At 47.4% G+C, this 21,227-nt stretch overlaps 1 protein-coding gene across 6 annotated transcripts in view; it reads right to left on the reverse strand.

Annotated features, from left to right (window-relative positions):
- Positions 1–343: 343 nt before the first annotated feature.
- The window catches only part of ARHGEF9 (Cdc42 guanine nucleotide exchange factor 9), a 191,727-nt gene continuing 170,843 nt past the window's right edge, over positions 344–21,227 (reverse strand). For 4 of the 6 annotated variants that reach the window (XM_053989981.1, XM_053989978.1, XM_053989983.1 and 1 more), the window contains 3 exons: positions 14,943–15,186; positions 14,230–14,298; positions 3,975–4,224 (listed from right to left, as the gene is read on the reverse strand). In XM_053989981.1, coding sequence (XP_053845956.1) covers positions 4,043–4,224; positions 14,230–14,298; positions 14,943–15,186 — 495 coding nt within the window. In that variant the 3' untranslated portion in view covers positions 3,975–4,042. Of the gene's footprint in view, positions 1,665–3,974; positions 4,225–14,229; positions 14,299–14,942; positions 15,187–21,227 lie in introns of those variants that run through there. The other 2 variants (XM_053989979.1, XM_053989980.1) reach the window with 2 other exon arrangements.

Genomic DNA, 21,227 nt, shown 5'->3' on the forward strand with positions numbered 1-21,227 from the left:
CACAGCACATCTGGGATGCTCACAGCACATCTGGGATGGCTGTTCACAGTCCGGCTGTCCCCGCGGGCTGGGAGCCAGGCAAAGCAGGGACAGAAAGGACTGAAACCCGTGTTTGATCCGAGCTGCACTCAGAGCAGCCCCTGCCAGGGATTCTGTCCTCATCAATTCACTCACTTCAGAGGGAGGGCACAAAGCAAGGGCAGGGGGATTTTTCCAGGACAATCCTATGTTTTGGTGGCACACGGCTGTCTCGGTGGTCACTGGAGCCCCACCCCATGCTCAGCCTTGGGAGAAGGGTGACCCCGCTCTGAGGAAAATGATTTAAAATGCCTTCAGATGCCTTTTCACTTCTTTTTATTTAATTCCATAAATATTTTCATAAGGCTCAGTGTCTTTACAACACTTTTAAAACACTTTTTTTTTTTTGTTTTATACACACAACTTTGACACTTGTTTGACAGGGTCAAACAGTCCAATATAAACAAAATAATAAAACTGGCAAGTGCGGATCAGCTGGGTTACCAAAATCCTTTTTTTCTTTTTTTTTTTTTTTTTTTCTTTTTTTGCTCTTACTGTTAAAACCCCAAAAGCACTAAAATATCAGTATTTGGCTTCAAACTAGAATTTTAAAAACCTTTTTTTTTTTTTTTTAATTCTCTGCTACAGGTCCCTGTCGTCATAGTGCCTTTAAGCTCCTACAGACTCTTCTTTTCTTCTTAAGGAAAAATAAGCTTGGTGATGCCATGCAGAACTTACAATAGCTACTAAATATACATGTTCCCTGAAATGTAGCTGCAATGAAAGATGACAGAGCATAAAGAGAACAAAACCAGAAACCCAAAGCACCACAGTGTACTATCAATAACATTGCAATGGACAGCTGGTGCCCATCCAGAAACTGAAACAAATTTCAAATATATTTCTCTATGTAGTATTTTCTATTTACAACTGTTAGATGCACCTAGGTTGGTTCTTGTTTGACTTTTTGGAGAGGGTGGGGAGGCGAAAGTCTTGAATTTAGATCCTCTGTTCTAGTGTCTAGGTTAAGGGTGATGCATGTCATTTACCTAGGGAAGAGGGTTTCTTTTTTTTTTTTTCTTATATATATATATATATATATATATAGATTCAGCCAGAGAAATACCGTAAACATATAAGTTTGTTACAACTCTCTTGTTTCTGCATATGGAATGGGAAGTGGGTTCCTCCTGTCTGGCACTGGAATGAAAAGTCTGTACCAGATGCTCAGTCAAGTCACCCCCGTCTGCATGGGCGCTGCTCCCAGCGCTGTCACACACGCTCCAGCCCTGCTCCCTGCTGGGACAGCCACAGCAGGTGCTCAAGTGGGACCCAGTGCTGGTTCTTCTTTGTGCCAATGCTCCATCTCCTGCAGCACCTTGGCAATTTATGGAGGGGAAGAGCTTTCTTGAAGGCCCGAGAGCCAAGCCCCTCGTCCCTGCAGCCGCTGTGCCAGCACCAGCGTGAGCGGCGCTGCCCGGGCGGGCTTCCCACTTAACAAAGAAGCTGCGAGTCCAACAAGTGGCCTTGTCAGATCTTGATTTATGATGCAAATAATGGTGTGGCGGTGGTGTTTCTTTTTTCCTAGTGCTGAATATTTAGGAAGCATCTTCTCATAAAAATTATGGATGTCTCATTCTCACTCTCTGAGGCACAAAACAGTAAATGAACAGGCTTAACTAATGTGCTTGTTACTTGGTTGTTTTTTTTTTTCCCTAAGCAATTAAAAAGGCAAAAGCAATAAGTGAAATTTTCATCATGTTGACAACATTTTGGAATCTCTCTCTCTTTCTCTCTCTCTCTCTGCCTCTCTCCAGCCATTCAGAAAGAGTAAAACATTTCAGTTAACTGACGAGAACCCATCTCATGCACTGCTTTAAATACCCACTCTGTTAAATAAACAAAACAATATTTGCTATATATCCCACATTAAAATCTAGCCATAAAATGCAAAGATACAAAAGAGCGTAAAAATAATATCTGATATAAAATTGGGTTGCTTCCTGTTTGGGATTCCTGGTGTTTGCCTGCTGCCTGTCACAGAGGGGCCACTCATCCTCTCCAAAACACTAATCTGGCTTTGCTGGTTATTGATAGTTTCTAGATTATTCAAAAGTGTAAGAGAGATTATTTTTGGATTTAAATAAAAATAATGCCACCCTTGTGACATGCCCTGAAATAAAACCAGGCTCCATGGAAACAATGAAATCACACTCTCTGCTCTTCCCATTCCCTTGGATTTCTTGGGGGGGAAAAAAAAAAAAAAAAAAAAACAAACCAAAAAAAATATATCTCCACACTCTTTGTCCTGGGGTGCTTATGTGGTGGATCAGATTCCAAAGAAAATGACAAATACCCTGATCAATCACTTCATCCCACATTTTCAAAGGAGCTTGCAGAATAGCTCTGCAAAGATTTCAAGTTCATCTTCTAAATCTGGTTAAACAGTCTCATTTGCCCTAGGAAAAAGAAAAATCCTCCTCCTGACAATGGTCTGTTTTACAAGCTTACCCATAAGCTCCTGCACTTGCAAACAAATGTACTTAAGGCTGAAATTGTAGGAAGGGTCTTTAAAAATAGAGCTGTGAATCTCCAGAGGGAGAAAAAGAGAGAGAAAGAGACCTGGAGGTTTGGGCTGGTCCATCACCCAGGCCCACTGCGCTGACCCCTCCAGGAGACACGGAGGGGCCTGGACTGGACCAGCACCAGCTGGAACTGGGCACAGAGCCACGGGCACACTGCCCAGTCACATCCACAGCTGCTGCAAGGAGCTCTCAGCTCCTCTGCAGCTCGGGTTTAACCTCAGGTGGGCACTCCCAGGGCTGGGGTGAGGATCCTTCCGCTAACGGGGCAGAGCTGGGGGGACTCAGCGTGAGATGGGCACTGAGAGAGCCACAGGCCTCACTTTTGGGGTCACTGCTCCTGCAAATGGCAATTAGTGCTTCGTTAGGTGCTGCTGTGCAGGATGAGCGTGGCCAAAGGATGGGACCTTAGTTCCTGAAGACAGAAAACTGGCTGCTTGTCGGAGCCTCGGAGCCAATTTTCCTCTCTGCAATGGAGGCATGAAGCCATCGGTTTTTAAGCTTTTATCTTTGCATGGAAAACAAAGATAGGAATAGGCTTTTCAAATGTCTCAACTTGAAAAGAAAATAAATCAAAAATAAGCCCATAGAAACAAAGCAAAAAAGAAGAAAAGCCCCTGATTCTCTTTTCTCCGTCTTACTCCGAGTGTGAACAAATCACACCCAACCGAGAAAAAGACAAGTGCTTAAAAAAACGCAAAAGATGAACTGAGGAAAACCCATCCCTCACTTCCTAAATAGCTGCTTGCCCTTCTGCTGGGTTTCACCTGCCCACGAGAGAACAGTTAAAGCCAGAGAAATACTGCGCAGCGGAGCGGGAGCACAGGGAGCACATCCAGACAGGCACGAGTCAGACCAGGGGATGCAGGACGGGGACAGCGCTGGGCCCGCCCCGGGCGGGGACTGGGGACAGCCAGGGGAGGGACGGAGAGGGAGGGACAGGGAGCAGAGACCTCCCAGCACTCCAAAAAACAAACAACACCCCCCCATAAATAAAATCAAAGAAAATATACACCAATGTAGTCCATGAGGAAGTTCCATGACGGAGTCACACAAGCGAGAAAGCATTCTGGGATGCCAATGACGACTCGGATGGAAATGAAGGAAAACAGGGAAAAAAAACCCAACAAAAAGAGATGTCCAACCAATGGAGTAAAATAAAATAAAACAGGTCACATGGTTAGAAATCATTGGTGCTTCCTAGTATCTAGTAGCAGATTACTTCCCAAAAACAACAAAAAAAGTTTTTGGTCCTTCTATATATATACATATATGTATATATATTATTATTTTTAAAATGTGTGTATACATATATATATGTATATATATTTAGTTGCAACAGTGCTTCTCCGAAAAAAGGTCCATCTATAAATATAATTTTATTTATTTTTATTTTTTAAATTTTAGTTCTTTTAAGTTAAAATTCTCCATCTCTCTAGGTATTATTTTTTGAATGGTGTTAACCTGCTGAAGTTTTGCCAGAATGGTGCCTGGCTGCGTCTGGGTTCGGTGAACTCGAAGACCTGGGACTGGGATATGCCATCTGTCACCATGTATTGTCCCTGATTTAATGGATCCTGGGGTGGTGGGTAGGCTGGAGGAACCGACTTGGAGTAGCTCACACCTGCATCGATGATTGGGGGGAAAAAGAAACAGATCAGTCAAAGAGCAATTGGGTCAATAGTCGTTCTTCGTCATGCTACCGCTTCTTATCGCTCCTTATCGCTCCTTAACCGGTCCCACACGCCAGGACGTGCCAGGGCTGGCCGATCTCCAATCTCGGCGCCTGCCTGACCTCTCAGCTCCGAGGCTGCCTCCCTATGCCAAAACTCCAAGGCTGGGACAGGATCCTTTAGTTTTGTTGGGCAGAGCTCTGCCCGCCCTCATGGAAAAGTCCTGTGTGAGGCAGGAGAGCCGGGACAGGCCCTGCCCTGCCGAGGCCAACTCATCCCACTCTGATTTAACAACTCCTGCTCCAAGCTCCTGCTCACCCTCCCTCCCAGCTCTCCCTGGAGAACGGCCTTGCCCCAACATGCCCCGCTGACCAGCCCCGAGCACGACCCCGAGTGCCACCCCGCTCCGGTTCCCGCACAGAACGGAGCAGAGCTGCTGTGGAAGAAGCCCTACCCTGCAGGGGTGCGCCTACACAGAGGGCAACTGTTCTTTAGAACAGTTTAGGACTTTTCCATAGGGTTTGTTCTCAATTGACCAGTCTGGTTTCAGCCCAAAAACAGCTGCACACAACGCAGAAAAGGCTGATTCTGCTCAATCCAAACGGGGAGCGATGGATGGACTGCCAAGGCTACGCTTTTAGGGTTGAGATGCTCAGTTCCCACACAGGTGAGCCACGGCTCCTGTGCAGGAACGGGGAGACGGATGCTGCCCTTACAGCTTTCCCACAGAACAAGGGGGTTTCAGCATCCTGTTGTAAAGGATGGCGTGTAAAGGGTGGCTCTGGGTGACTGAAGTGGAACAGAAGGGATGTGTGTCACCACCAAAGCGCAGCCTACGGGGCACAGTGACACAGTCTGGATGTCCTTCCCCACAAAGACAACCCCTCCTTCAGCCTCGGGGCAGCAGGGCCAGCTGGAAACCATGACTCCAGGAAGGAGAGAGGAGCAGGGCTGTGGAGCAGCTTGCTGTAAGCTCTGGCCATCTCTGGATCATGCAGAACTGCTCTTTCTTCTGCAGGAGGGGGCCGTCGCCTTCCTGGGCTTTAACCACAGCAGCAAGGCCACTGTCCCCAAGCAGCTCAGTGTCCTCATCTGGACAGCGGGATGGCATCCCCCACCTACCTCACAGGAGGGTTGTGAAGCTAAATTAATTAATGTTTGTAAAACACTTTGAGATCCTCGGCTGGGAAGGTGCTGGAGAAGGCAAAATATGGTGATTAGCACCCAGGTACCAGAGCAAGGTGTGCACAGCAATGCGGCTCCTACCACACACAGACACACCAGCGCTGGCCGGGCACGGACGGCGGCACACGACGGGCACTGACACATGGGGAAAGCCTCACGAGGGCACCCACAGAGCTCACCACACAGCTGGGCCAGGTGCTGCTTGGGCAGGCAGGGCCTCTTTGGGGTAGGAGCTAAGGCGTGTCTTTAGGGAAGAGAATTGATTCGCTTCTGCCTGCTAGGGAATTTACCAATGGAGGGTGAAAATGCTCAAAAGGTTCAGACCATCTTGAGTACATCTAACTGATTTCTCCTTCTTTACTGTATTTTCTGCAGCTCTTTGTCCACTGTAGAGAATAACCAAGATCATTCCTCACAGTGGGCCAAAACTGCTCTGCGATTCACACTCATTAACCTTTAACGAAGTCATCACAATTAGCAGTTCAAACTTACTTGGAAAGATCGACCTGGAGATGTTCTGCATCTGTACCTGCATGCTGGAATAGTCACTCATCAAGGACTTCTCTACCCTGTCTTCTCAAGCTCCTGTCTCCCACCTGCAGAGCCGAGGGCAGCCCCAGAGCTGTGCTGGGGTCACACCTGGGCAGGGGCAGCTGCAGGAAACCTGACACAAATTCTGCACCGCCCTCCTTGGTACAGAACTCCAAGGAACAGTTTGAATTTCAATCACTGTGTGACTGAAACCCACAAGGGCAGGGCACTGAGCTCCTCTCTGCTCACCTCTCCCATCCCTTCTCCTGGCACTGTCCTGCTCTGAGCTGCCCATCTCCAGGCTGGCCACTGTGTGGCCAGTGAGGCCAACGGCAGAGGACAAACTCCAGCCCTGAGCCCATCCAGGAGTGTCAATCTTCTCCTGGAGGCCACCAGCACTTGGCCAATTTTCCCAGCGGAGACTGGTGAGGGATTTTAGGATTTGTGGGAATGTTAGGATCTGTTACAGATCCCTTACATGGTTAGAGATGGGAAATAAATCTGCTTTAGCTCTCAGACTGACCACAAATTACCTCAAACAGTTCTCGTGCCACTAAAATTACTCATTGTTCTACAACAGCAGAGCTGTGAATCTAAAGCTGCTACTGGGGGGGAACACAGAATTTGTTTTTAGCTTTGGAAGTTCTTAAAGCCACCTTGCTTTAGTGACATGGCCCCACGGCTTTGGCATCCTGTGGCTGGGCTCTTCACTGCCTCTAAACCAATTTGAGGAGAGTGAACTGATGTACTTTAATGATGATACAAAATGCTAGGAAATCTCTTGGATCAGCAAAATGCTGTGCACTTGGAAAGCTGAAGAAGTAGAGAAAGGACAGTCTGGCTCATGTCCACTGACAGTATGGAGTTAATGCAAGGAATGGAATCCACAGTCTGTCTTCTCCAAAAGGGAAAAGGGCAGACTCCCCTGGCCAGATCACTACCAAACCCCATTCAGTTCTTTCCCAAAACTCCTGAAAGATGTCTGTCCTTGCTTGAAACACACCCATGCACAGACTGCCCCCTCCCTCTGTAAAGCAGCTCTTCCCACAGGTGTGTGTGTGGCCCTGTGGATCTGGGCTACTGGCATCAACATCTGGGCTACTGGCATCAACATCTGGGCTGGATGAATGCCAAAAGCTCCTGGCTGGTTCTACTGGCGTAAGGAGCTGAAGGTTTCACATTTCTCTTGTTTATCCAATGGCCTGAAGGATCAAACCTGTGGATCTCAAGGACATGCACCATCGCCGTGTGTGGGACATGCAAACAAAACCACTGTGCTCTGGTCATTCCAGAACGCATTTCCTTGTGGAAGTGTGAGACAGCACTTTGCCATAGCCTGAGGTGCCCCAAGATTGACTTCTCCATTTTTCTTGGACACACCCATGTTCTGGAAAACAGAAACTGGGAGGGCAAGATTCACCTAATCTGCACATCTTCGAATCCTAAGAAAGAGCAATTCTGGGAAAGGTCTGGCAGTCAGGTATTTTTCTGTTCTGCTCTGAAGTGGTTTGTTCCCTCATCAGAACTCGGGGCCATCGTGCAAAATTGTGTCTTGAGGGATATTTTTTTAATATGCAAAGCCATAACTCCACTGCAATTCACCAGAAAGAAATGAGCAAAGCTCTTTTCCAAGGCAATTTTGGGCAGCGTGGCGAGCGGAATTCAAAGCACAAAGGGAAGAATCAATGGATGAGGAACGATTTCCAGGCACAGCGGCCAAGTCCACCCCACGGGCAGAGCTGGAGCTCCTTCTGCTGGTTTGTGCCTCATTCTGCAGCGCGGCTGCAGCTGCACGGAGGGATTGCTCACAGGGCGGGGCTGGGAAGAGCTGCTCACGAGGAGAACAAGAAAATTCCCAGATTCATAATTTGGCTAGACAAAACTGGTGAGAGATGCTGCGCTGTCACTTGAAATCATGTCTTTTTATAGCACCAGGCAACGTCACTTGGAGCCTTTTGGATTTCTCAGCTCAGAATGAAACAATTAAAAAGATTTAAAACTGTCTCATTTTTCCCTTCTAGGTTCGGGGGTTTTTTTTGTGGTTTATTTTTTTTTCCGAAGTGTCTCTTCTCTTTGAGGTTACAACACGATTTCAGCAGCACGTGAAGCATGCTGGTAACCCACAGGCAATCCACAGGGACTCGTGCAGACAGATCATCCAGCAGGACAATGCCCCTCCCCGGGCTCACACGACACAGACACGGAGAACACGCACATCTCCTCCACACAACCACGGAAACTTGCCTTACAAGCTGTTTACTCCGTCCTCCACCTAGGAGATTTTAGTTTATCCTTTGATCAGCAGCTATTTCCCAGGCTTTGCCCCAACCCTGCTGTCCAGGTCTCATGCTGCTCATTAGCCAGAGCTGGGGAGGGGACAGTGACATCGCCACCCCTGCCGGCAGTTCTGCCCTGGCCAGTGCTGCCTAAGGAAACTTCCAGCTCCCTCAGAGCTCAACAGCAGCTCAGCCAACTTGCATCTTTCAGAAGGTGCTCAAGAACCCCACAAATTCAGTTTCCTCCTGAATACTGTAACCCCGCAGGTGGGGAAGCCATGGACGTGCCTCCAGAGCACTAATTGTTCTATGGTTAATTACTCCTGTCACAGCAACGAGTTTGAGTTAAAGAAAAGAGCACACCTGGCTGAGTGGGTCCAGTCCTTTGCCCTCTTCAGCACATTTCAACAGAGGATCTCAAAGCACTGCCCCACCAGTCCCTGGGACACGTGCAGGGCCGGCAAAGGATGTGTCTGGAGCTGGCTGTCCCCGAGGTGAGGATGGAGCTGGGAACAGGAACCCTCTGCCCCCCCAGGCAGTCCTGACCTACTGAATCACCCATCTCTCACTTTGATACACTTGCCCAACTCCAGAGGAATTTCAGTGGTGCCTCAGCCACAGCTCTTCACACAGCCAGGATTTCACTCCAGGCCCTGCTGTTCCCAGGGATGGTGAACATGCCTTAGCTCCCTTTTCTAACCACAAACCTCTCTTCTCTGTTCAGGAGGGAGAGGGCTAGCTGCAGTTTGAGAAACGCAGGAGGAAACAGTCATCTCATGTCCTGATGTTCCCCAGACAACCACAACATCTACCTACACACTCTGAGCTAACCCGACCTTCTGGAGTCTATTTATCAAGTCTGCTACTGCAGCCTGATGTCATTATAGCAGACATTAAGATAATGGTTCCTCATGTGATAAGAAAAGCTAATCGAGGCAAGATGAAATAAAGGATACTGGGGCTTTATCCATCAGAGCCAAGTGAAAATGAATTCCTGCCATCCTCTGTTTGTAGAGCCAGCACCCTGATCACACAGCTCACTTTGTGGGTTTCACTGATAAGAAAGGATCAGCTCACACCTGGAATGCTGCTGCACCTTCTGGGGAGCAACTCCTTCCTAAAACCCCTCACCAAAGTCAAGGTGCAGGAGTATCTGGGCTCACAGACACATTTCAGTGGGAATTTCAACATGTCATTGACGTCAACACCTTGGCTCTTCCCATGAGGGCCATTAACATCTCACCAAAAAACTGCCTGGGGGGGACTTGCTCATTAAGTGTCACCAGTACCATCCTCAGAGGCCCCCCAGACAAGGATTTATTCCTCATTTGCCTTAGCTGGTAGATCTGACTGGTTCCTGGAGGAGGCTGAGCACCCCAGCTGCATTCCAGATGCCATCAGTAGGATGGTGCTCGTGGACCCACAGCACAGAGCACTGGTAGGGTCTGGATTTTACAAGAAATGGGCTAAGCTCTGAGACTGCCCTGAATCTGTGGGGAAATACCACTGACAACACGATCAGCTCCATTCCTTCACCTCCTGTGCTGCGAAAATAGGGAAGTGACCCTGCTTATCCGAAAATGCAAATGCCCCTCTGTTTTCAAGCAGTTGGGCTGGGTTGCTCGGGCTCTTGCAATCCCCCGAGGCTGTGCCTACACGTGTGAATCGATGGGGAAGCACGGCAGGGCCACGTCAATCTCCTCAGCCAGGAAGACGCAATAAAATGGGATTAAACAGCCAGGAGAACCACGGGAGGGAGCCTGGTCAGCCCTGTCCTGCCGAGCTGTGCTGTGCAGCGTTGCTGGGGGAGAAGAAATGTGGGAAGTCAGACAATCTGTTGCATGTCTGGGTCAGGGCTTTTATGACATAGTTGGCTGTGAGCTCAAGTGATCAGAAAGGAATAAATTAACAGGAAAATCCAGTGATTCAGAGGGTGTTTGGTGACAAGCCAAGGCAGTTCATGCTGGCTGATGATTTAACCCCTCCTGGGTTTGCATGGCTGAGTGCTCAAGGGCAGGTTTAGTGGCAGCATCTCAGGTGATGCTGACTGAATCTCTGCTTACCTCATCCCAAAGACCTGTCAGGGCTGAAGGCATCTCCTGGGGGAAGAGTGCACAGGGCAGGGAGAGGAGCTGGGTGTAGCGTGCGGCTCAAGAGCTCTCCGGAGGTGGGGCACACTCCCAGCTCACATTAAGGTCGCTTATTTCAATCTCAACAGACATTTCCTTTTCCAGAAGTGGGCAATGGTGCTTTAAGAATGGTGCCTCCTTCCCTGACACCACTGGCTGGCAGCTGCTAGCAATATGAACAAATATCCCTTCTGTGGACAGGCTGTCCTGAAAAGGGCCAGATGTGGACAGAGCTGGGGGTCAGAGTGGGAACTGAGTGTTCCTGCAGGCTGCAAACACCAACCCTTGGATCACAAGTGGCCAGGGAACAGAGGCCCCTCATGGAGGGAGGCACTCCATTAGCTTCCATTTTCAAATGCTCAGAAATGGGAAAATGACCCTGGATTAACATTTGTCTACATTAAGAATGGAATGGAGATCCACAAGGGATCAATTTTCTAGGCAGTTTCCACTCCTTCAGTCAGAGACAAGCACGGTGCTGGCAGAAGACGCCAGTGCCACCCTCGTGGTGCCCTGTCCCTCAGTGGGACCCCGGCTCTGCACAGAACCTGCCCTCCTGCCTGGCAGCAGCCTGCTAAGGGCTGCAGGGAGGGGCTTTGCTTGTTTTTCTAAGATAAAACAAATAAATTTCTCCCGTTACTTCACTATTTCTAGGAGACACCCGACTGAATTCTGTTCCCAGTTCCCACAGTGCCACTAAAGGGCAGAACCAAGAGGCAAAACCTTGAACAATCAATGCAAAAGGCAAACAGCAGCAACCAGCCCTTTTCTCTGTCACTGAGGTGCAGAGCCAGCACCACCCACCCACTGAATGTCTAATGGACTTAAAGAAGGCCAAAAATTGGTTTAATGCTGTCTTAAGGCACCTGGTCTAATATTGTTATGTTCTGGGCAATCCAAGAAGGAGTGCAAATCCTGGGCTATTGTCCATCATTAAGTGGGTCTGGCAGGGAGCCTGGCCCTGCACACATTGCTGGGCACACCTGAGAGCCACGAGGGGGCTGCTGCCCCACACAGCACCCTCAGCTGGGCATCAAACACTTCTCAAAACACTCGGAGAGTGTTCCCACTTAATCACCTGGATAAAGGTCCTGTTCATTTAAAAAGCAGAGTTTAAAGGTTTCTTCTGCTGCTCTCAGCTGCTCTCCCCCTCTCCTGCTGCAGCCAGCAGAGGTTTAAATGCCTCCTTCTCAAACACATGCCAGCCATCTCCAGAGCAATGCTTCTGGGAGGTGTGGTACAACAGTGCATGAAATAAGCAGCAGTTTATACTATTTGAAAAATGTTTTTCTGCTTCACCTCTAACAAAGTTGATTGCATTTTCCATTTCACCTCCTTCATGGCTTTTCTCTCTTCCTTAAGTGTTCTGTGACAGGGGAATTACCATGGTTTCCCATTTAAGAGGTGCAGGGAACAAGTGAGATAATCTAGGAACAAGTCTGTAATAGGCATCCTGTGACACAGGAGCTGGGCTGGCAGCACCTCGAGCTGCTGAGCTGTCAGGCCCTGCTGCAGCCACTGAGACCATCCTGCATTTAAATAAATAAATCGATTGAATACAGTGACCTATTCCTCCTTCTGAAGGGCTTCCCTGCTTTTCAGGTACAACTGATGCTCCAAAAGCAGCTCCAAGCCCTTTCCCAAGGCTCCGGTGGCGCTGCGGGAGGGCAGAGGCAGCAGCACAGCCCCTGGCACAGGCACACCTGCAGCCCCAAGTGCTGCCAAGGATCTTGGCAAAATAAAACGTTGTCAATATCTGTAAAATGCATAAGGCAAGATTTAAAAAAATCAGTCACCAAAAGCCAGCTCTCAAGAGTTTCCTCCTACCTCCCTCTTCTGAGCAGTGCCAGCAGCTCCCTGCTCTGGCAGCCTCGTGCCTCTCGTTGGGTCTCGGGCACAGGACAAAGCACAGAGTAACAAAACTAAGAGTTCTCAGTGTCAATATTTAATTTAATCAATCTGAGATTGGGCTATGATCACCACAGTGCAGGGCAAAGCATACAGAGCTACTGTTTTAATGACTCTATTTGTTGTTTTTCAGATTTCACATCCTAAAACCAACCAGGCTGTGCTTAACTCAGTGCTGGGATGTGACTGAACTTCTGTCTGGCTCAAGGACTTAATCCCATAAAAAGAACTGCCAGTGCCACAGCCTAAGCTTCTTCTTCAGTACAGAAATGCTGATTGCTGTTTTAGGAGTTAATGAATTTCATAGTCTGAGAAGCCCAAGATAACAACCCCTCCTTTTTCATCTCAGAGAGAAAGAGAGAGAAAGACAAAGAGAGCAGACAGAGAGCAATTGCTGTGTAAGACACAAGTCCTGTCAGGCAGATTGTATTTGTCAGGATGCAAGTCCAGTAATTTACGTGGGAATACTGGCAGGCATGCTCAGGCACCTCCCAACTGTGTCACTTACTGGCTGAACAGTACAATTATTAATTAATACCTCTATTAATTAATAATATAATGAACTGAACAGCTAGCAATAATTGAACCTCGTTTTGTCACGGCAGTCATGCAAGTCAGGCTCTCTCACAGTGCAGCTCCACGAGCCCTGTGGATGCTCCCGTGCTGAGGGACAGACATGCAGGTGCTGAGGGGCTGTGACAGGGGCACGGGGACAGTGTGAGGCACCTGGGCCTGCTCTGGGCGTGCACTCTCTGAGCTTAGAACATCTGGCCAGGAGAGTTTTTAGAGAACATCTCAGGAGACAACAGAAGAAGTTAGTAGAGAGGAGAAGACTGATGACAATGGAGAGACACAGCAAACCAAGGAGTTCACAGCTGGCCTGGCAAACCACTCCTGGACCAGCAAAGCCAGTAGACAACACACAGGTGAGGCAGAAAGCAAAGAGCTCCTTCAGCTTCTGCAAAACCCCCCAAAACATCTGCACAGAGCCGGGACCAACCTGCCTGCACCTGACCTGAGCCAAGCCTTGAGGAGCTCTCTCAAAACCCACTTGTAGGCCTACTTGTGCTATGGTACTTTGGTAACAAATCAATACATCCAAGATGTATGCGTGAAGCTTTGGAGAACTTGAGGAATGAGCTCTCTGACCTTCCCTCTGTGTTGAGTATTTCAAAACCTGTAGCTGCAAGAGTTATTGCGAGAGAGAATTAACGCTGGCTTTGGCCAGTTGAGGCTCTGCCTAACACCAGGCAGGGCATTGCTCAGCTGGCTGCAGCCTGCCTGGCTGGGGAAATGAATCTGACATTCCAGAGGTACAGTGTCTTTACTAAAATACTTTATTTTAGCATAGAGTTGATGCTACTGTGCTGTCTTAAAAAAGTTACAGGCAGCCCCAGGGAAACAAGAGTGTCCCTTTCCAGCAGCAGGAAAGGGGTACTCCCTCCCCAGTTCCAGCATTTTAGCAAATTTGGGTTTTTTTTTTGTTTTTTTTTTTTTTTGGTTTTTTTTTTGTTTTGTTTTGTTTTGTTTTGTTTGTTTTTTGTTTTTTGTTTTTTTTTTTCTAATGGGAGACTTTGGGTATTAGCAGAACCTCTACACACCTCCGCACTCACTCCCATTTTCCCATTTCAGCCTGAGATAAACAACTGAGATAGATTTCTGCCCCCAGGGACAGCTTCTGGACATCAGACTGGAGACACGAGATCAAATTCATCTCTGGTGCAGTTCCACTGGCTTTCAACCACCTTTGACCAGAGATCAATTTGGCCCACAGATACATTAAGGAAGGATACAAAGCACAAACGGTATTTGATATAAAAAGAGAAGGGAGGGGGAAGTTGGGGAGATGCTGGATCCTAACCCAGCAGGATTCAGCCCAGCCCGCTCCACCCTCACATCACCAGGCACAGAGCGTGTTGCCGGTTACCTTTTTGTTTACTGACTTTCTTTACTGTCATTGCCGCTTGCCGCTTTTGATTCTCAGAAATTTCAAAGCCTGGAAAAGGGAACACGGCAAACACAATTCAGAAGGTTGCTTACAAAGCCTCATTTCCTTCTGGGGAGGGGGATGCTCTGCACTGTTTGCAAACACGGAATGCTCTGGGTGTTCTACTGAAAATCAATTCTTCTTGGCCTCCTTCTAATCTCACTTGGGCAGGGGCTGGATGAAAAGTAAGATTAGAGCCATTTTTATTTATACAGTGTCATAAATATGCCCGATGCTTTAGAGCTGAACAACAAACTGAGCCTGGACTGACACTGGTCACAGTCAGTTTAGGGGCTGGTGCAAGGGAAGGGCTGTTCCTGACTTTGCTGCCTCCCCTCTGTATGAAACATCCCTAATCAGAGCAGGAGGATGCAGCCAGGAGACCCTGAAGGTGGAAGGCCAAAGACTGCTCTCTCCCACACACCCACAGAGCTCCAGGCATGAGCTATGAGCACAATTTGTTTATTGAGGGCCAAAAAGAACAGTAACTGAGCTGGAAAGAGACCTATTTATGACTAGGAGAGCAACCAAGGACATTTCAACAAGGTTAAACTGTAATTCTACCACAAAGAAAATATGGGCTCCTCCACACATTGGGGCTAAATTAAACACTACCAACAGCCTCCTTTCAGATTCATTTCCACATTCCTCACCTATCTTTTCATCTTCTTTTACCATCTTCCTTTCTTCTCTGAAAGCTCTAAGCCATCGTAACTTCTCCTCCAGTTTCTTGGCAAAGAATAAGTGCATTTCCTCAGTCTCCTTGTTATGCAGTTTGAAGGCATTCTTCATGCTGACATTGAAGTCATCATCTCTCCCATCTTCTATATCCACCACTTCATATTTATCCATGTCTATGCGCCCTTTGTAATACAGGATATCCCTTCGGATCAGATCCTGCAGGGGGAAAAGGAGACAGGGATCATGGTGAGATCTCATGGAGAGCCTGAGCTCAGCAGGGAATTCCTGGGAGAGCTGAGGAAGAGAAAGAAATGATGGTGAAACCTGGTCAGATCCTTCAATTCCTGGAAGAAATGAGGGAGAGAAAGAAATGATGGTGAAACCTGGTCAGATCCTTCAATTCCTGGAAGAAATGAGGGAGAGAAAGAAATGATGGTGAAACCTGGTCAGATCCTTCCAGCCTCACCTCTGTGAACACATCTCTTGCTGGCCAAAGAGGGCAGACCATAGGCAGAGAGGAACAAAATACATCCTTGAGCTGCAAAAGTCAGTCTGTAGGCACAAAGAAATGCCTCTGAGTAGGTGCCACGTTCCAGCATTTCCATATGGGAGGTTCTGCTGCACAAGGGTGAGAAATGTGAGGCCCAGGCCCAGCAGGCTGTGCCATCACTGCTCTGGCAGCACAGTCCAGATCTGTTTTCCACACACATCCCCACTCCCAGGGGGGCTGGTCTCTGCCCCTTCTCCTTGGGGCCCACTCCCACCACACACAGCTCACTGGTGAGAAACCACCCTGAGTCTCAGCTCAAAGCCCTCCTAACCTACCTCTGGTCTCATTCCACCCTGGATTTAACCTCTTGATCCAGCTTGGTTTTTTGTCTTTTTCTCTCCTTGATAATTATAACCTTTTCAAGCAAACCTGTTCACGCTCATCTCCCTTCTCAGTTTTCAGCAACAGCTCATTTCTCTGCTTTGGGAAGGGAAAAGTAAATTCCCTATTGGCCCCACATCTCTGTGCCTGTTATCTCAGGCAACAGAAGATGATCATCAGAAAACATAATGTTATTTCTCTAGTCATGGCCACACAAGGTGATTCAATTTATTTAAAACCAAATTCAGCAACACAATTAAGATTTCCTTCCTCTAACCACTCTCAAAATTCTCTTAATATTTAGGTATATTAAATCAATTTAACCTAAATACCTTTGGATTTTTCAGAGTGCCCTAAAGATAAACGCTATGTCAAAGGATTTATTTGAGAGGAAAAATGAAGGCAATATACAACATTTATTTATTCAAATAATATTTAGCAGTGAGGCTTTTTCAAGATAAGCAGTAGATATTATTTTAAACAAATTAATCTTGGAAAATAAACTCTACATCATAATGATTTAGCAAAATTGCTCATGAATCTGCCAGATAGTATTAACTATCACAAGACTGGCCAGAAGCTCACAGGCTTTAAATCCTGACTCCTTCCTCTGGAATGCTCTGGGCATGGGGGGATTTCCATTAACTAGTATCTTGTACAAAAACCTTCCTCTGGTGTAGGCCTGAAATAGTGATAGTCCAAAACATAAGAAAAAGGCATTTCAGGTTGAATAGGCAACAGAAAATCTTTTCAGTTTTGTCCTAACTTAGGAAATTGTTTCTTTCCCCTGTGGAAAGGCTGCAAGAGCCACACAGAGCCTGATCAATCAGTCAATACCACACAAGGTGTTTAATGGAGGCTGGGGCTTGTTCTCATAGAGAACATTTATCTGCACCACGTTCTCAAAAACACCCGATAGCAAATCTCACAGCAGCAGGGATGTGCTCCTTACAACAGCTGCACTGCAGCCATTCCCCTTCCACTGCTGCTGAGAACTTCCAGAAGCAGCCCCAACAAACCATGCTCCTGTGAGGATGGATCCAGTGGACCTTTCCAGGCAATTTTCATGACTGTGGAGAGATTTGTTCATAAGGTCTTAAAGAATCAACAATCACAAGCTCTGAAACTCGCAGGCTCTGTGCACTGCCTCTCTCCTTACACACACTAAACACATTTTCCCCCTCTTATCTCCCCAGTTTTGACTTAGAAAACATTATGAGCTATTTTTAACAGCTACTGCCAAGTGAATGCTTTACCAGCTTTGTGCTTCCAGAGGACAATCCATGGGTTTGGACATTTCTGACTGAGCTGGTCCATACATTTCTCCTCCTGGGGTGCAACAGGAGCTGTCCCTGTCTCCAGTGAGGCTCCTGAGCTGCTGAGTATGGATGTGAAGACAAAGGTGCTGCCCAGGAGTTCCTGAAGGAGCAGCGAGGAGATAATGGAACCCTACGAGTGCCTCTGGAGATCAAATGGCCCCAGAGGTTATTGCTGGGGAAATGCAGGAGCGGGGAGCAGCAGCTCAGCTGCAGAGGGGGAAATGCCACGTTTGGCCTCGAGCTGAGCAAGGGAAAGGCAACAGCACAAAGCTCCTGTCTGCCATTCCCACTGTCATTGGGAGAAGGAATTCAATAATGACTCCAGAAGAAATGGATCATCTTTTCTCCCAACGCTTTCCTTCGAAAGAAGGCCCATTCCTCACTTGTTGGCCATGAACTCCACACTGGTATCCTGAATTTATGAGACACTTTATTCTCCACACAAACATGAGCAGCACATGCCTGGACATGGAGGACTTTGTCCACAGCTGGCTCCAGAAAGTTCAGTCCATAGATTAACAACTGTAACTGGATAATTCCATTTTTAATGGGCTCAACATTTCCTGTTATCATTCTCTCTTCTTGCCAACACTCAGTGAATGGATATTATTTCCCAACTGACTAAATTTTTAACACCCATAATATGGGAAGCACAATAATTATTTGATCCATGGCTATTTTATCACAGCTTTTAAACAATAAGAGACACTACTCAGCTCCTTAGTGAAGCATGGCCCTCTTCAAACACATGCAGTGTAATTGAGCTCAAAAAAATGCAGGTACTCATCAGGCCTACAGCAGACAGCAAACAAGGCCAAACCCTTGTTTTAAGGAGCTTTTTGTGCACGTGGACAAGAGGACAGAAATTGAGAGAGCACAGAGGCCATGAAGGGATGCTGCTGGTGTGCTCTCTGCCAAGGTGCAGTAGCAGTGCTCACACAGGAGCCTGTTGTTCCTCGCACCACTTTGTCCAGCACAGTTCTGTCCTTTTCCCAGCATATCCATGGAGCCAAACAAAACATGAGATTAAGGAAAGCACTGTGAGGCTGAGGAAGGAAATGGATTGTTCCACCAGCCTGGTGAAAGTACTGCGAGGCAGGAGAACAAAGCAGATCCGTGCACAAAAATGGAGATTTATCTGCTGCAGAAGCTGCGAGGAGCTCTGGCTTTGTGAGGAGAGGAATGCTGCCCCTGATCCTGGTTATCTCTGAAGGTCGTGAGCTCCATCCTCACACGGGGCACCATCAAATGTTGATTCTTTAATTTCTTTTCTGCCTCTGTCAAGGTCGGGATTGAAGCACTAGAGGCGGTATTTCGTATTTGGGCTCAAATGTTTTTGTATATTACTGTCCTACAAGTCATCCTACAAGCATTCTACTAACAAGCTACAAAATGGCTAACCATCTTTCTCTACGAGGTCTTTTAAGGCTAAACTCTCCAATTAGGAAATGACACCTGAATTATTTTCACTTTTAACCCAATAACTAATCACTCATGTCCTGCAATGCAGACTTTTCTGTCCAATTACACAAAACCACCCAAACCCATGGAGAAGAGGGTGAAAAAGAACAATTAGCCACTGCCCTAAAACCTGCATCTTGCCTTATATATATTGCTATATTCTAAACCCTTAAACTCTAAGTTTCCACCCTGTGACATTACACAGTTCTATTCAAACTCCACACCCACAATCCCAATGCTATCATTAAATTTTGGGAGCCTTCTCCACTGCCTCACGTCAAATGTAATATTCTCTTGTGAGTCTGTGCCTTTCAGCACAGAAAGTCTAAAATTCTCAGCATCCAGGGTTCCAGCAGTTATCCAGGGATAAATGAGAGAATTAGAATGAGAGAAACGAAGAAATTATTAATCTCTAGGATATAGCTTTGTTCACAGACTGGCTCTGTTCGTTTGGTCCTGTTTATTATCCTGCCCATGGCTCAGCCAGGGTGACCATGGGCTGCTCTGCACTGGCCAGTTCTGAATGTCACACAAGATTATTTCTTGCAGTTAAATCAGGCAAGACCAAGAAAATACAGAAACCCCCAAAAAGACTCTCAAAATCTTATCAGCAAAGGCTAAAGAAATGGAGCTGTTTAATCTAGAAAGGCCATAACTAAAAAGGAATGTGCTGTTGGCATTCCAGTATGTGAAAGCTGCTCCTCTTTTAAGAAGGCTGGTGATTCTCCATTTTGATTGTGCCTTGGCTTAATTTACCACGAGGGAGAACAGGATTAGAAACTTGGAAAAAAAAAGTTTCTATGTGGAAGAGTAGTTAAACCCTAGAACAGACAAAATAGGGAAGTCTTGGGACGGCATTCCTGGGGGATTTTCAAAAGAAGGTTAGACAAACATCCATCAGAGCTGATCTGAGTGTGCTCAATCCTGCAATGAGAATAGCTGCTCTCCCGGGGTCCTGCCCAGCTCTGCAACTGGATGGTTTGGGAGAGGAGGTGCCAGATGGAGCAGGGCTGGGAGCAGGTAGGATGAGCAGGACCTGGGGCGGTGTGGGGCCAGCAGCAGGAGCAGCAGTGGCACAGACCTGCAGCCTCTGCAGAGCACCCAGCCTGCCTGCCTGCCTCTAAAGGAAATTGATGCATCTGGGTCATTTGCACTTATTTGTCTAAATATGATCTTTTTTTACCCTACAGCTTCTATGATTTCCTTTTCTTCCCCTCGCTGAGGTTAATTAAGCTCTTCTGAATAATGCTCTGCAGTCTGTTCACGTAATCTGTACTAAGGATTCACAAGGAAAAGATGAAGCCAAAAAAAGTGGTTTGACAGGAGCACAAAGGGAAGTTCTGACAGGTTACATAAGCCCCCCCCCAACTCTGCTCTCCAGGTGCTGGGCTGGGCTTTCTGGCCACGCTCAGGGCTGGCCCTGCCTTGGGACCTGCCTGGGCCACCCCCTCTGCTCCCACCTCCATCACTGTCCCCTCCTGGAAGGGGGAAGGTGACTTCATGTAACTGTGCTTGGAAGGAAAGAAATCTCCTTTGTGGCCATCATGAGGAAAGCAAGGCTGAGCTCTATTGGAAAACCTGGACACTGCGATGGGCTCCACAATGAATTCTGCTCCTGTTGGAGACGATTTAGACCCCTGCAGGAAGGATTGCACTGTTCAGTAGTTCTTTGAGTCTTGCTTGTCTTCTGTACTGCTTCTCCTGCTCTCCAGTTTTCATCTCTAACTTTTTTTCTGCCCCACTAGTCGAAAGCACAGCTCCTTGTGCCTGGCAGTGCCTGTGGGAGAGGAAAGGTCAAACCCCTCCCCGGGACACTCAAGGGGAAAAAGAACAATAATGACAAGGAGGGCAATCTGCAGTCACCAGTGCAAAATGGCATCACCAAAAGCCATTCAGGGCTTTCAGCAGCACAGGGCACTCAAGAAGGAAACAAGACCTGGCCTGGTCCCAGAGCTTCACCCCATGTGTGCAGCATTCCAGGAGTTTCATATTCCCCCTGTTAACTCCTGAGTGTGTGGTGTATAGGGGTGGATGGGGAGGCCTCAAGCAAGGGTTTGGATTTAGGATGGTGCCTTTTCTCAGCAGAGAAAAGCTGAGGGTTTACTCTGTGCTAGGTCACACTCGACTTCTCATGCAAATCATCCGTGAAACACAAATGGGGAAAGAGCCATTTCCAGCCGTGAGTCATTAGATCCCTCTCAGGAGCTGACAGGACAGGAGATGCCAGCCACAGAATAATCCATTACAAGTTCCTCACTGCATATGTAGGTTATTGGTACTCCCGTTTATCAAACCCTGCATATTCCAGTGGCAAAGGAGTTGCAAAATGACTCGGGGAGGAATTATGTGCTCTGAGGGCATGGATGCAGCCAAGCCCTGTGAGGGTAGCTCTTGCGGTTCCAGGTGAAATTACATTTCTCCCTCAGCCCTTCCCCATCTCTACCATGGGATAATGACATTTATTTATTGTACAGATCAATGGGGAGCTCTAAGTAATCAGTGAGACACACACTGGAGGGCTCTGATGGTGGATCTCTAACAGCTCCAAGCTGTGTGGGAACAGCTAAGCATTTCCCATGCCTTGGGATCAGAGCTGACAGAGCCCA

Source organism: Vidua macroura, chromosome 14 (genome assembly GCF_024509145.1).
Source record: "Vidua macroura isolate BioBank_ID:100142 chromosome 14, ASM2450914v1, whole genome shotgun sequence".
Taxonomy (NCBI): domain Eukaryota; kingdom Metazoa; phylum Chordata; class Aves; order Passeriformes; family Viduidae; genus Vidua; species Vidua macroura.